Below are 15,102 nucleotides of genomic sequence, written 5' to 3'. Positions count from 1 at the left end.
CAATACTTAACTTCCTAACCGGCATGTTTTGACTTCCTAACGATCGGTCATATATATAAATAGATAATGAACATTGAATGAAAGCAGGTATAAATCTATGCTCAGCAAGCTATTTACGAGCAATTCATCAACTAAATGTGAAAATAATTATAATTACATTAGTTCAAAGGTACATCTTACTGAACCAAATCTTTAACAAAATAAACAATTATTTCGTTTATAAATCCCATATTAAAATTTATTTATTCTATATAATAGATTATTGACAATATGACCGAATAAAAACAAAACCATCATTTTCGGTAGGAATAATAATTTAAACAAGTTGGTGAAGGTAGAAGGAGAACGTGAAAGGCTTGAACTCCTCAACAGGCTTCTTTTCACTCAAGTAGTATTCATTTCACAGTATCAAGTGGATTTATGATAGTAAAACATGTTGATGCTGAAGCTGGATGCTAAGTGTTAACATTTTTTGTACTTAAAGGATAAATATTTGTGTAATAAATCTAAGAGTAATAAGTAAGTGTTCATTTGTATGGATAGAAATAATGTCTTTATTAAAACGGAGAACGACTTAAGAAATTATGCTTTGTATTATTTTAATTTGTTTAATTATTTGTGAGAGTAAAAACGAGAGCAGCACATCTGGCTTAATAAGTCTTCACGATCAACAATGAAGTGATGACTGCAATAAAGTATACATTCTACATTGTTAATTTTCCAGAACTTAGTCTAATAACGGGAAATTTTCAAACAGCTTTCGTATTCATAGAACCGAGACTTTCCGCCTTTTTCATTACTTTATTTGTTTATTAAATGTGATCATATTGACTGTTTATTGCAAAAACCATCTATATATAATAATTTAGGATTTTTTTTTTATTTATTCATCTGTTTGTGCAAATTTTTTATAAAGTAGAATAAAAGATGGACTTGAAAATAAACGGTGTCAGTCATAACAGAGGTGAAAGTTACTACTAGATACTTTTAAACACGGTCAAGAACGCGAATGTGACTGGCGTGAATTTTTAATATTCATTCATGTTTAAAAAAATATTTTAACAAACTGTGAGTGATAAACAGATCATATAGTAATATATTAACTAATATAAATTTCTCTTATAATACTAGTTTGAACAATATGAATTAATATGTGAGTAAAAAAGATGATCAAATTATAAAGAATACCTGGTTCATGGAAAAAGCATAAACTCCAAAAAAGTAATTCTTGACCTGATTGTAAATATTAGCAATATAATGTCCACCAGTATAAAATAAACAAATTCTATGACTGTATTTTGTTACGGACATTAACGTTTTAAAATGTCTATTATAAATCATTGTCTATCCAATAATTTAATACTTCTATCATTTTCTTTACTCTTCAATTATTCTTATTGTATTAAATTGATACCCTTTTGCTATTATATGCTAAAAAAAATCATCTGTTCATAAGTCAATGGCCCTGAAGTCAGAAAATATTTAATACTAAATATGAAAATATACATAAATATTTTTTTCTACGAATATAATACATGAATTGAAGATTTACGATGGCTAATTCCGTATTAGAAAATTTGAACTTAAAGCAGCATCACTAAAAAATATTTGATCTTTTTTGTGGTCCGAAGAATTTTTAGTGATGAAAATAAAATTTTACATTTCAGCTATATGCAAACTCGAGATGGCTATTTTGACAGTACGGTCACTTTCAATTTTTAGTAAGTTTCAAAAGGTCGCCCGGTCCATAAGCAATCAAACAATAACTACGTCGAAGGAATATTGTCAAGAAGAATTACAGGCAGCGACTGCGAAACCTTACGAAGAAGTACCTGGACCTAAGCCATTGCCTATATTAGGTAACACCTGGCGCATGTTCCCTGTTATTGGACAATTTGAGATTGGCGACGTTGCAAAAATTTCACAAATATTCTATGATGAATATGGAGAAATTACTCGCTTATCTGGTCTCATAGGACGACCAGATCTTTTATTTGTCTATGATGTGAATGAGATAGAGCGATTGTATAGACAAGAAGGCCCGACACCTTTCCGGCCATCCATGCCATGTCTCGTGCGCTACAAAAGCATTGTCAGAAAAGATTTCTTTGGAGAATTAGGAGGTGTGGTAGGCGTGTAAGTAATAGTATGAAAACATATTCATAATATATTATATAATCAATAGTCACATAAGTACCCTTCAAAGGATCATTTTCAACAACTTGCATAATATTTTCAGCCATGGAGAACCATGGAAAGAATTTCGTACACGTGTTCAAAAGCCTATCCTTCAACCACAGACAGTTAGAAAATATATTAATCCTATTGAAACAGTTACGAATGATTTTATTACCAGGTAAGAGACTAATAATCTTCATGAACATGAGGATTATGCACTTGCTCAAGAAGATTTATAATTTAAAACACTTTATTTTTGTTTATTTTTAGGATCGAAAAGATAAAAGACAGTAAAGATGAATTACCAACAGATTTTGATAATGAAATCCATAAATGGGCCCTGGAATGTAAATATTTTATATCTCTGAAATACTAATGAATCCTTCGAGACAGAAAATATAACTAAAATATGTCTGTCAATATCTGATAGGTATCGGACGTGTGGCACTTGATGTACGACTTGGATGCTTGGAAGACAACTTATCACATGACTCAGAGCCGCAAAAAATAATAAATGCAGCAAAATTTGCATTAAGAAATGTTGCAGAGTTAGAATTGAAGGCACCTTATTGGAGATACATTCCTACACGATTATGGTCACGTTATGTGAAAAATATGGACTTCTTTATTGAGTAAGTAAAAATGAAATGATGAAGAAATTTATTAATCTTATTAATTAAAAATATTTGTGGAATAATTTTCTAACTCAATTAAAATTTTCTCCTTTCATCCTTCTTTAATTCAACTAGAGTTTGCATGAAATACATTGATGCAGCATTGGAGCGCTTGAAAAATAAAAAATCAACCAATGACAGTGATTTATCTCTTGTTGAAAGAATCTTAGCTAACGAAAAGGATCCTAAGATAGCATATATTCTTGCTCTTGATCTTATTTTAGTTGGAATTGATACAATTTCGATGGCTGTATGTTCAATACTTTATCAATTAGCTACAAGGCCAGAGGAGCAAGAAAAAATTCATAATGAATTAAAAAACATTCTTCCTGACCCATCAATACAACTGACTCCGCAACATCTAGATCAAGCTGTTTACACCAAAGCATTTGTTCGTGAAGTATTCAGGTATAGACGATATTTCTTAGAATTTTTAATGTCCTTTAATAATTATAATGATTCATTACAGGGTTTACTCAACCGTCATTGGAAATGGACGTACTCTACAAAATGATACTATCATTTGTGGATATCATATACCTAAAGGAGTAAGTCTATACTAAAATCTTCTAAGAAATTACATTTTCTTTAACTCTTTTTATGTTAATGGAGTCAATGGAAAAAATAATAAAATGAATGGATTCACAGGTTCAAGTAGTATTTCCAACAATTGTAACAGGAAAGTTAGAAAAATGGGTCGAAAACGCAGACGTATTTATGCCGGAAAGATGGCTAAAAGAAAATGAGCATAAAAAGCTTCATCCTTTCGCATCGCTTCCTTACGGGTACGGAGCACGCATGTGTTTAGGTCGAAGGTTTGCTGATCTAGAAATTCAAGTTTTACTAGCTAAGGTATGGTGATCAATTGTATATTATAAATTCAATTTCAAAAAAAAATGACGTATAAATAATAAAATTGATTTTTTTTTCATTTCAGTTGATAAGAAATTATAAATTAGAATACCACTATGATCCACTAAAATACAAAGTTACGTTCATGTATGCTCCAGACGGAGACCTGAAGTTTAAAGTAATTAAAAGATAATTCAATTAAATACATTTACATTTAATAAATTGTAAATACTATTCATTAAACTGTACTTACGAATAGAAATAAATTTTTCTGTACAAATTCATATACATATAATGATCTTGAATTTTTTACTCCAAAATTAATTTCATCGCTCAATAAACCTCAGCCTCAGAGGACCCTTTGGGGTATAAAGTGGGTTTATGTGATACTCCATTTTTCCATACCTGTAATCTACTCGGAATTTCTGAATAATCTGTAAATAAAAAAAAATTTTACTTTATTTCCATGGATAATTAAACATGTAATTTCTGACACAGTTTCATGAGTAAAATTATGTTCACTGAACACTCTAAAAGTTAAAAAAAAGTACTAGACCATAAAATAATGTTTCAGAGTTTGCACACGCTATTGCGCTAACGGAAATGGTTATTGTATTTAACGTTACAATATAAGAAATGTACATATAATATTACAACGTAATAAACTTAAAAACAGTGTTTAGGCATTACAAATTATTATGTCCAAGAGACGAAGGATTATAAGATTTACGTTTTGGCACTTGAATAATCCTTGACTACGGAAGAACATTATAAATTTATGGGTGTAAAACTCATTATCCTTACGCTTTCACTTGAACCTAACCACTGCTAAGACCCAAAGTTTAATAGCTTAACAATGAGCTCAACTCAAAGGCTTTTAGTGAAAAACAGCTAATACGAAAAAATATGAAGAAAATACCTTGCTTATGACAATTGTTATTTCAAGATCTGCGAATCGACGTCCAATACACATTCTCCTACCGAAACCAAAAGGAAGTGATGCAAATCCATGACGTTGCTCTCCATCATTCAACCATCGCTCGGGTAAAAACTGATTGCAATTTGAAAAATACCTTTCTTGGTTACTAATTACGTAGTGTTGAAATACCACCTGTACCTATTACAGATATTTACGAAGATTACAAATTAGTCGTAATTATCAATCATTGAATTTGGAATGATTATTGGTATGTTATTTTACATACACCTTTAGGAATATGATAGCCTTTAATTACAGTATCCTTGGTCATGCACCGCCCATTTCCAATTACAACTGGATACATTCTCAAAGTCTCACGAATACATGCTTTGAGGTATCGTAGGTTATCCAAATGTTTACGTTCAATTTGATTGTCTTCTACAGGTAGTTCACGTGCTATCTCTTCATGTAGAATTGATTGCTTTTCTGGATGAAGTGCCAGTTGATATAAAATTGAACCAACAGCAGTTGCGGTCTGTTAAAAATTTGATTAAAGTTTATATTAATTAAAGTGTTTCCACAAAACTATTTTTAAAATAAAGAGTTTATTTTTACAACTAAATGTATATATTTCACTGAGTTTAATTTGAATGAATGAATTGATAATATTTTTGACCTCTGAATTCGAAAAAAAAAATTATTTACCGTATCGATTCCAACTAAAAATAAATCGAGCGCTAATATTGATGCTAAATGACTATTATTATCATCCATTTTAAGTATTCTCTCAAGTAGTGATAATTCTTGCGTCTCTTTCTTAATTTTTTTTGAGTGATCCATTGCAATTTTTGAGTATTTAGAAGTAAAACTGGAATTAAAAGAAAATTTTTAATGTCAGTTGATTTAATATGAGTTAAAGATTATTATGTTTACCTGAGTATGTAATCCAAAGCATTAACATACGCACACCATTTCGGAGTTTTGAATAATTTCCAAAAAGGGAATTTTAACTCTAAAATTCCAACATTTGTGAAAAATGTGTGTACAGCATCTATGAGCTGTTGAGTTTCTAAATTAGCATTTTCATCCATACAACCAAGTCGAAGGTCCAGTGCAACTTTAGCAATTGCTGACAAATGAAATTAAAAAAAAAAATAAAAGAGTTATGTAGTTAAATAGTAAGTAGATTTTAAGTACTTACATTCTAAAGACCATTTATTTATTTCATTTAAAAAATCATCAGGTACTTCATTACTTTCATCTCTGATTTGTTGAATTCTAAATAAATGAATGGTATTCTTAATAGTCTTAGAAATTTTTCTTAATTACAATTTATTTTAATAGAATTTACCTTCTAATGAAAGCTAGACTTGATTCTTCAATTGCACTCGTATATAAACTAACAATTCTTGGTTGGAGCATCACCTGCTGTACTTTGCTACGAAATTGATACCAACTTTCACCATGTCTGAAATAAGATCATATTACCTTGAATTTTTTTCAATTTTTTATGTAAAAGAATTTCAACTAAATGATTTAATACTCCAAAAATGATACAATGTGACTTACACAGCAATAAGACCACCATTGTCTTTGAAGAAATCTTTTCGGAGAATGTGTTTATAATAATTAAGAGATGGCATTGAAGGACGATGTGGCATTGTTTCTTCTTGACGAAAAATTCGTTGGATTTCATCTGCATCATACAAAAAAACCATATCTGGTCTTCCTATTAATCCCTCGATTTTTACAATGTCCCCATATTTTTCATACAATCTTTGGGATACTTTGTCGATGCTTTGAATGTTGAAGTCACCTGGTAATAATTTTCAAAAATAGAAATCAACTGTTGTAAATGAAAAGTCGTCTTGAAAATATGACTTATGGTGTAAAAGATGTTTGAAAATGTTTATTATGTTATTACCAACGTAGGGAATAAATCGCCATGTGTTGCCCAAAAGTGGGAGTGGTTTAGGGCCTGGAATTTCCTTATACGGTCGAACACATTCAAGTTGTTCCTCATTAATATTCTCAACTAAGGTACTAGCATTTCTATCAAACTTTATCTCATAGTTTTCGTTTTTTTTCACTAAATGATTATTCACAATAGAACTGTACTTTCTAACAAAATTTTTAATAAACATTATTCGACTGTTTTGCATTTTTAATGTAGATTTTTTTTTTTCAAATTAATCAATTTAAAAGATATTGATATTTTGCACTAGTTTTATTTCACAACTGTACCAAAGGATGCTCGAGATCAAATGTTTTTTCGATTGCGGACAGAAAATAATGGGCAGGCAGCAGAAAGTACGTTCAAACTTTCTTGACAGTCCGCCCTACATTCGATAATTGCTTTTTTGCCACGGACAGTTTAAAGATGAAATGGTGATTTACTAAGTATTTTCACCAATTCTATTAAAATTGTTTATTTTGAATCTATCACGATTCACAATTCAATTCTGAACTGTATGGAAGACGATGGTGGTTTGACATGTTTTAAAAGTTACGCGTATTTAAATTTGATAGTGGGAGATATTTCGAGAAGGGGAAAATAAAAGAATATTATACTAGTAGATTAAGTTATTGCTACAACTAGGAAATGAAAGATAAGTTGTAAGTATTGAAATTATAATATATACGTTTGAATGGAATAACTTTTTTTTATAATAAACCATTATTTTCTTTTGTTATTATTCTACTAGAATGACTCTGTTGAAATTTTATGCGAAATGATGACGAGTTGCGTGAGCTCGAAACATCGACAAATAATGCAACTTTAATAACATGTCTTCTATTCTTATTCAAATAATAAAGGAAGTTAAAAAAACGATATATCTATGATAAATGCCTTTTTTAAGATGTTTGAATATACATAAACAAGATTTGTGTTGCAAATATTAATTTATAATTTTCCACAGTAATGTTTTGATTTGTACAAGATAAAAAAACTGTTATATGAATTAAAGATTGATATATAATTATACTTCTACTTAGTTGATTTATGAATTTATGAATGATAAATAAAGGTGTTAAATTGTTTAAATAATTGATGTGTTTATGTTCAAATTAAAATCAGTGGATACAAAAGACATATTGTAAAGTTTTTGATTTTAAACACTGATGGCGTTGATGATTAAATCTGCTTGATCGACAAAAAAACATAACCTAACAACTGACTACAACAACTTTAAAGAACGTTTAATATCAATAACTTTGAAATGTTGTTCATTAATTAATGACTGGAATAAATACAAGTTAAAAGTTTTTTATCGATAACAATTGTTGGTGAATATTTGTTTTTACTGTAAATAATATAATTGTTGACAAAATGTCTGAAGAAGAAGTTGACGATTATTTCTTCATGAATCGTCCTAGACGAAAATTTACTAAAGAACAACAAATGCTTGGTAAGTAAATTATCCTAAATATTTTTTGGTAAAATAAAAAAGTTGAAAATTTACCTTGCAATTCACAAATAAAAATTTTTCTAGGTATGTGGGCTGATGACAGTGATGAAGAGGAGCTCCCTGCAAGAGCTCCAACCAGAGTCTTCAATAAAGGGCCAAAAAATTATACTGCTCCAGTAAATTTTGTTGCTGGTGGTATTCAGCAATCAGGAAAACCTGTAGAAGAGAAGAAAGATGAAGAAAAGAAAAAAGATGACGATGATGATGAAGAATCAATGGACGTTATGAACACTTCTAGGTATATATAGCATTTAACGAATTATTAGTATAGTTATTAACATTCTACGTATAAAATAAGACTAGTTAGCATGTAATTCATTTTTATAGTGAGTCAGATGATGACAATATAAAAAACATGAAACCAAGATCATTTGCTATGAGATTGGAAGGCGAGGGAATAGCAGGGTTACGTAAAAAAAGAACACCAATTAATCCAGCTTTGATGAAAACTGGAGTTGGTAGCTGGGAAGTTCACACGAAAGGAATAGGAGCTAAACTGCTGCTTCAGGTTTATATAGCTTTCAATATTAAAATATTTTAAACAATTTTTGTAAATACTAATACTAATCAATAAATTTTTTTTCAGATGGGTTTCGAGCCTGGAAAAGGATTAGGAAAACAATTACAAGGAATAAGTGCTCCAGTAGAAGCTCATTTGAGAAAAGGAAGAGGGGCTATTGGTGCATATGGACCAGAGAAAGTTGCAAAAGTTCCAGAAAAGAAAGACGAAGATGCGGAGAAGGAAAAAGAATTCAAAGCTAAATTAGCACATTGGCGTAAAACTGATGGTAACGTGAAGAAAAAGACTAAATATACGTACAGAAGTGCGGATCAAGTAGTGGAAGAAGGAAAACTAAAACCAGGATTAAAAGGACCAATTGGAAATGATATGAGTCGAGTCAAAGTTATTGACATGACTGGACCAGAGCAGAGAGTATTAAGTGGTTATCATGCTATTGCTGGCCAGAAAAGACCAGAGGAATTAATCACAGACATTGATAGAAAATCTTTAACGAATTTTTCTTTACCAGAACTTCTTCACAATTTAAATTTAATTGTCGAAATGTGTGAACAGAATATTATTCAAAATGACAGGCGTACTAGACATTTAAGTGATAGAGTTGTAGCTCTGGAAGCGGAGAAAAAAAATATGATGAAGGTCATAACCAACCATGAAAAGCTTATTGATACTCTAGAAAACGTTCTTACAATAGTGGATAAATTAATGGATAACAATGATGAAATGACTCTAGAAGAAACAGCTGTAGCGTTTAAAAAACTTCAAGATGGATATTATGAAGAATATAAAGCATATGGATTAGGAGAATTAGCTAGTAGTCTTGTAGTTCCCAAAATTAAAAGCTGTTTAAGTAGTTGGAATCCATTAATAGAATCTAGTCAACATATACACATGATTAAAGAGTGGAAAAATATTCTAGAAGTTGGAACAGACTCTCTTCAACCGAAAAATGGAATGTATCCATATGATCAATTGATTTGGAATTCTTGGATGCCATCAATTCGCGGTGCTGTACAAGAGTGGATTTGTAAACAGCCGGATCCATTGATTGAATTGTTAGAAAATTGGATGCCATTGTTACCTCGATGGATTTTAGATAATATTTTAGATTTATTAATACTTCCAAAGTTGACGTTAGAAGTAGAAGAGTGGAATCCACTTACTGATACCATTCCAATTCATACTTGGATTCATCCGTGGTTACCATTGATGGGAAATCGTATGGATATTTTAATATATCCAATAATTCGTCGTAAATTAGGATCAGCTCTTGGAGGTTGGCATCCTTCTGACAGATCAGCACGATTAATATTAGAACCGTGGTCAGAAGTCTTTTCGAAAGGCGATATGGAAGCATTTTTAGTTAAAAATATCTTGCCCAAGTTGCAAATTGTGCTTTCTGATTTTATTATCAACCCACACCAACAACATTTAGATCCATGGAACTGGGTGTATGAGTGGGCTTCTTTGTTACCAACTCACACGATGGTTGGTTTATTAAATGAATTTTTCTTCCCCAAGTGGTTGCAAGTATTATCTTCATGGCTTAACCACTCGCCTAATTATGAACAAATCACTCACTGGTATATGGGGTGGAAAAAGATGCTAAATGAAAAATTATTAGCAGAACCTATCATACAAGGTTAGTAATTCTATTTCTATTCTATGCTGTGCTTATAATATGTAAATACTATTTAACAAATATAAAAGTAATCGTTTTCTAATTGTAATTGATATTTTCAGAACATTTCAATCAAGCATTAGAAATGATGAATCACACTGCTATCGCATCTCAAGGTCATCAACCTGGTGCTATGGAACAAGTTTCATATCTGACAAGTTTAGAAAGAACTCAGTCACAAATTCCGGTTACTCCACAACCGAGAATAGAGGTATAAATGATCTAAATATCATTAATTTTACATTAATATTCACCAATATCGGAGGCCAGTTGTATATTTAAATGAGTTTTGAATTAACAAATCATAATATTAGTATGTTAAAGAGATGAATATAGAATTACAGACTATTATAATAAAATTAAATATTTTTACTAATATTTTTTTTTTCTGTCACAGAATATTGTAGAAGCTGTTCGTTTTGCATCACGAATGCCCCATGGTTTTAAAGAACTTGTTCAGCAAAAATGCGAAGATAGGGGTATTCTCTTTATGCCGATTCCGAATCGATATCGTGAAGCTAAACAAGTTTATAAAGTTGGAAATGTGCAAGCTTATATCGATGGAAATTCTCTTTTCGTCAATCACAAAAATTCTAATTGGATACCAACAAATCTCAATTCTCTACTCGACATGGCTGAAATTTAATTACTTAATACATTATCATGTAAGACTATATGAATATGAATATTTTTTATTCACCATACATTCAATATTTATAAAATTGTATATATTTGTACACGATCAATTAATATACTTATGTATTATGATTAGAAATAAGATGAGATATTAATAAGTTGAAAAGAATTCTATTTAATTCACACGCACATTAATAAAACATATGCAGAAAAATGTAAGCATGTACATGCGTGGGCAGTATGAAACATTTCTACCTAACCAGTCGAATCCGAGTGCGTGTGTAGGCGCTTCTGGTTATCCCACTACTAAAGTACAGCTTAAAAACTTCCTCGATATGGAAAGTTGCGCGCAATACGCATATACACTCTATCGTTACACGAGACCGATGAATAGGTGTGCCATAAGTTCAGATGATACTTTTCCATTACTTTTTCCCCTTCATCCCTCACTCACCAGTACAACTCCGATTCTAAATGTGTGAAAGAACTGCAAGACTGGTCCTCGAAGGATAGACTTCCTTCGCCCACGTATACAACTGATATCTGTTCTCCCGTTCTTCCCTTTATATCAAATTTCTGATAATTGAACCTAACCGATTAAAGTGATTAACCTTTTGATTTACACTTTCTTTACTTCCTGACTTTGATAAAAAATATTTTAAGTTTTTTTATCATGTAAGTTAAATTACTGTATTATCATGTTATCAATATTAGATATTAATAAATTTATTAATAGTCAATGTTTGTTAATATAAAAAGTTAATAGCAATTACAAGAAAATTTAATTACCAGATAAAATTTACTTTCTTCTGCGAAGTAGTAATTTATGATGGTGTTCATTATTTTTCACAAGAGATCAACGAGTACATTCATCAAGGCTAAAACAAATTAAAGATATCAACTCTTATAAAGTGACTATTTAATAGTGTTCTTTTACAAGCATTTATTTATGATGTTTAGAAATTATAAAAAAAAATATTTGAATGAATTTATCATAGTAAAAAATACTCTTACTTCATGAAGAAATGGGAAGGAAATAATTAAAGACATAATTCATTGAATTAAAGGTGAATGTAAAATAATGATTCCAGTTATATGTTGAGGGTCTCTCATACATTCTAAGAATCTCAATCTCTTAACAACATGTTCTCTTTAACTAGAAATAATTGCATCGACATTTATTCATTTGCATAGAATTGTTACAAGTGTTCTAGTGAGTAGCATTATAAATACGTATATACAAAAAAGTAATACCACACTTCACGTGTATACTTCAGACATTTGTGTGTCACAATTTTATTGGAGCTAAAATGCATATGTTTCAACCTAACAATTTACTGTTGCGATCATATAAAGATAAGCTAGTATAAATCAGTACAAAGAAATTATTAGCAATGAATTATATCAATAATAGTCTTTATCTGGCAGTATCAATTGACAACTTTCCGACAAGACGTTCATCTTGATTCATTTACACACTATGAACCATCTATTACCCACGTATTTTTCTGTCAGTCAATGCTTATAAACACCGTTATTTTGTGTGTTATATAAATATTGAATTTTTTTAATTTTATAATTGCGACTGAATAGCATATATTAACTCGTTGAGTATTGTTTCAATTTTTGAGTGAAAAATATTTTATTGAAATTATTGATAATAATATATTATTTACTTTAAAGAAAAAAAGCAAGTTTTAAAGCATGAAATAATTTTAAAATTCGGAGTAAAACAATTTCTGAAACTACGTTAATTGTTTTAAATTACTGTACTTGACTGGTAGAATGAAAACCAAGCTTATTGAATGTTGAAGAAAAAATGTGAGAACAAAGATATGATTTTCTTCCTCTTTCAATTCTCAACTATTGATGAATCAATGATGCATCAACCGCAAATGGCATTTTTTTTTATTATATGTAAATTTTCATAGAAATATTTGTATGCATCATGTGTAAAATATTTCTGGATAATGGTACCAAGACTACGCCAATGTAAAACGTAAAGCAATAAAATCTTTTGCGTGGGCGACATCAAGAGATTCGAAGTTCCTGAGAGAACAATACATATAATATTACAAAGCTAATGCAAAACATGACTCCGTTATGTATAAACTCACGAGATTCATCATTGTTCAATATTTTTCACTTGTCTCTTGAGCTTCAAGTCTTGATATCTCCTTTGTTTTCTAGTTTTTACATCACTATGATCAATAATTATGACTTGTAACAATCATCAAGAGTATTATTATTACATCTTCTTTATTTTCAATGAAAAAAGTTAATTAATGGCATCTTATGTTTCTCAATAAATAATATAATAAAAATCTAATAGAAACCTGAAGTTGATCAATAAGTTAATTAATTTATTACTTATACTGAGTTGTAATCTATTTCTTCAACAATTTTAAAGGCTTTCCTACACCAATTGAAGACACAATAATGAAATTAAATCGACATACAATGGGCTGATTGAAATTCAAACTCGTTAAGTATGATAATGAGATATCTTTTCATAATACATATATATCTATAAAGTTACAACCTGCAAATTAAATCTTTCTGTAAAATTTGCACATTTCTGGTAGACTTTAATTATTGATCATTTTTCATCTTTTTATTTTATTTTTTTTTCATCATAACATCAATAATTATAAGTCAGGGCAATTTGAAAAAAAAAAGATTTCGTTATAATTTAGGGCGATTAAGTAGTCACCAGTCGCTTACGACAGACGAATTACATTTTTTTACAAGCCATGAATCACAGTGGAGTAAAATAAAAGAATTAACAAACGTACGACTTTCTGGTGATATTCGAACAGGCAACAGGTGTGGAACATACAACAAGCGTTTTCTCGTGACTGGAAAGACTCTCTCGCAACTTGTTGAATTTTTTTTTTCTCAACCAGAAGGGAACCAATGATGATATTATTATTGCTTCCTGTCCCCGTGATTTTGTAACTGACTTGTAGTTTGTAACATGCATTTATGTTTCTGCTGCAGCTGAGAAAGTTAACGAGGTGCAGACCTTGTTAACGATTAACTATAAAGATGATGGTATTGGAACTGCATGCAAACCTGAGGCGTGAAAATTGCTGCAACTATATAGGTATATTAATAATGATGAAAATGAAGGATGTTGTGGTCAAGATAAAAAAATATTAGTATTTTTCTCGGCATCTATGATCACTTTGCCGTGACGAGTAATACCAGTAACTATGAATTACGTAATTGTGCGAAGGCGCTTAGCCAAAGAGTATAACACGACCGGAAGTTAAATACAATTGTGTGAGTATCCATTCTGTGTTGTGAGAGTATTATATCCCGTCGTAATTCACGGTGCTCGGAATTTCGATTGCTTAAGACCACGTGTAGTCGATTTATATAGATATTCATTAATGAATCTTTCAGTAGTATTGATTGAAATACACATTTTAATGTTTATTAGTTAGTTTTCTCTACTCGATCTTTATCTTTTATATCAATGGCAACATGTACCGTTATGGTAAAATTCTGACTTTATCTTAGTTAAATATACGAAGAAACTTATCTACATATTTCCACATGAGTCACAAGAATAATATTACCTTGTTGGCCTCACTACGAAGGACGAAGATGTCTCCGCATTCTCTTAAACATATTATAAAAAATAGAATTGAAACATATTAGCTTATGAAACTTTACGTTGAACTAACAAATGATTATAAAGAAAATTTATTCCTTTTATTCACTTTAAAAATATTTTATTATTATTTTAACCTCAAATCAAATAAAATTCATAAAAGTTTCATCTGCTATGATAAGAGTACTTTTTTTGTGATAGAGAATAAAACATTCTGTTGATGGTTTTAGAGTTATTTCGATGATTAATGATATTTTTCGTGAGTGTTAAAAATCTTTCAGCTCGACATTAATTGAAATTAATTATTAAGTCGGTTACTTTCGCTTTCATAAAATGTAATATTCATCATGAGTTAATGAAAAAATATGATCGGAAGTATGACTTGGAATTTGTTCCCTTAATTACGACAAATAATTATTTTAATATAATTTACGCTCTCTTATGTATTTTACAACAAAAAAAAAAGTAACTCTTTCAACATATTTTAAGCTAAATAAAAAATTTTTTTCTTTCTTCATTTTTAAATACATTTTAATGATTGCTTGGTAATTTT

The 15,102-nt window shown here is 30.0% G+C and overlaps 3 protein-coding genes across 4 annotated transcripts; 2 read left to right on the top strand and 1 right to left on the bottom strand.

Annotated features, from left to right (window-relative positions):
- The first annotated feature begins 285 nt into the window (after positions 1 to 285).
- Positions 286 to 3,984, top strand: LOC118065997 (probable cytochrome P450 301a1, mitochondrial). Its single transcript, XM_035081670.1, has 9 exons — positions 286 to 519; positions 1,668 to 2,136; positions 2,240 to 2,356; positions 2,449 to 2,525; positions 2,609 to 2,810; positions 2,928 to 3,260; positions 3,322 to 3,400; positions 3,501 to 3,704; positions 3,790 to 3,984. The coding sequence occupies exons 2-9, from the start codon at positions 1,685 to 1,687 to the stop codon at positions 3,895 to 3,897; spliced, it is 1,572 nt and encodes a 523-aa protein (XP_034937561.1). The 5' UTR covers positions 286 to 519; positions 1,668 to 1,684; the 3' UTR covers positions 3,898 to 3,984.
- Cyp49a1 (Cytochrome P450 49a1) lies at positions 3,759 to 7,099 on the bottom strand. 2 transcript variants are annotated; one of them, XR_004690209.1, is made up of 10 exons: positions 6,548 to 7,099; positions 6,193 to 6,439; positions 5,975 to 6,091; positions 5,825 to 5,901; positions 5,557 to 5,752; positions 5,329 to 5,491; positions 4,910 to 5,158; positions 4,624 to 4,821; positions 3,958 to 4,138; positions 3,759 to 3,870 (listed from the first exon to the last, which is right to left on the bottom strand). XR_004690209.1 is itself a non-coding variant. In XM_035081669.1 (9 exons), the coding sequence occupies exons 1-9, from the start codon at positions 6,783 to 6,785 to the stop codon at positions 4,031 to 4,033; spliced, it is 1,593 nt and encodes a 530-aa protein (XP_034937560.1). In that variant the 5' UTR covers positions 6,786 to 7,099; the 3' UTR covers positions 3,759 to 4,030. The 2 variants fall into 2 exon arrangements, 1 of the variants encoding a protein (XP_034937560.1); XM_035081669.1 differs by having other exon boundaries at positions 3,759 to 4,138.
- A 604-nt stretch (positions 7,100 to 7,703) lies between these two features.
- sip1 (septin interacting protein 1) lies at positions 7,704 to 10,968 on the top strand. The gene is made up of 6 exons (XM_035081668.1): positions 7,704 to 8,033; positions 8,118 to 8,331; positions 8,421 to 8,601; positions 8,680 to 10,255; positions 10,357 to 10,505; positions 10,692 to 10,968. The coding sequence occupies exons 1-6, from the start codon at positions 7,955 to 7,957 to the stop codon at positions 10,938 to 10,940; spliced, it is 2,448 nt and encodes an 815-aa protein (XP_034937559.1). The 5' UTR covers positions 7,704 to 7,954; the 3' UTR covers positions 10,941 to 10,968.
- The last annotated feature ends 4,134 nt before the right edge of the window (positions 10,969 to 15,102 follow it).

The sequence above is a fragment of the Chelonus insularis genome, unplaced genomic scaffold (genome assembly GCF_013357705.1).
Source record: "Chelonus insularis isolate UGA/USDA-ARS -01 unplaced genomic scaffold, ASM1335770v1 contig_326_pilon, whole genome shotgun sequence".
NCBI classification, from domain to species: Eukaryota; Metazoa; Arthropoda; class Insecta; order Hymenoptera; family Braconidae; genus Chelonus; species Chelonus insularis.
The sequence above is the reverse complement of the archived record's forward strand: the minus strand, read 5'-3'. Positions and strand labels throughout refer to the sequence as shown.

Bases quoted from the DNA above. Each gene is read 5' to 3' on its own strand.
- LOC118065997 (XM_035081670.1), top strand. From the start codon at position 1,685: ATGGCTATTTTGACAGTACGGTCACTTTCAATTTTTAGTAAGTTTCAA. The intron at 2,357-2,448 runs GTAAGAGACTAA...GTTTATTTTTAG, and splicing joins ACGAATGATTTTATTACCAG to GATCGAAAAGATAAAAGACA. The intron at 3,401-3,500 runs GTAAGTCTATAC...ATGGATTCACAG, and splicing joins GATATCATATACCTAAAGGA to GTTCAAGTAGTATTTCCAAC.
- Cyp49a1 (XM_035081669.1), bottom strand. From the start codon at position 6,785: ATGCAAAACAGTCGAATAATGTTTATTAAAAATTTTGTTAGAAAGTAC. The intron at 6,092-6,192 runs GTAAGTCACATT...ATCTTATTTCAG, and splicing joins AATGGTGGTCTTATTGCTGT to ACATGGTGAAAGTTGGTATC. The intron at 4,822-4,909 runs GTATGTAAAATA...TATCTGTAATAG, and splicing joins GCTATCATATTCCTAAAGGT to GTACAGGTGGTATTTCAACA.
- sip1 (XM_035081668.1), top strand. From the start codon at position 7,955: ATGTCTGAAGAAGAAGTTGACGATTATTTCTTCATGAATCGTCCTAGA. The intron at 8,034-8,117 runs GTAAGTAAATTA...AAATTTTTCTAG, and splicing joins TAAAGAACAACAAATGCTTG to GTATGTGGGCTGATGACAGT. The intron at 8,332-8,420 runs GTATATATAGCA...TCATTTTTATAG, and splicing joins GACGTTATGAACACTTCTAG to TGAGTCAGATGATGACAATA.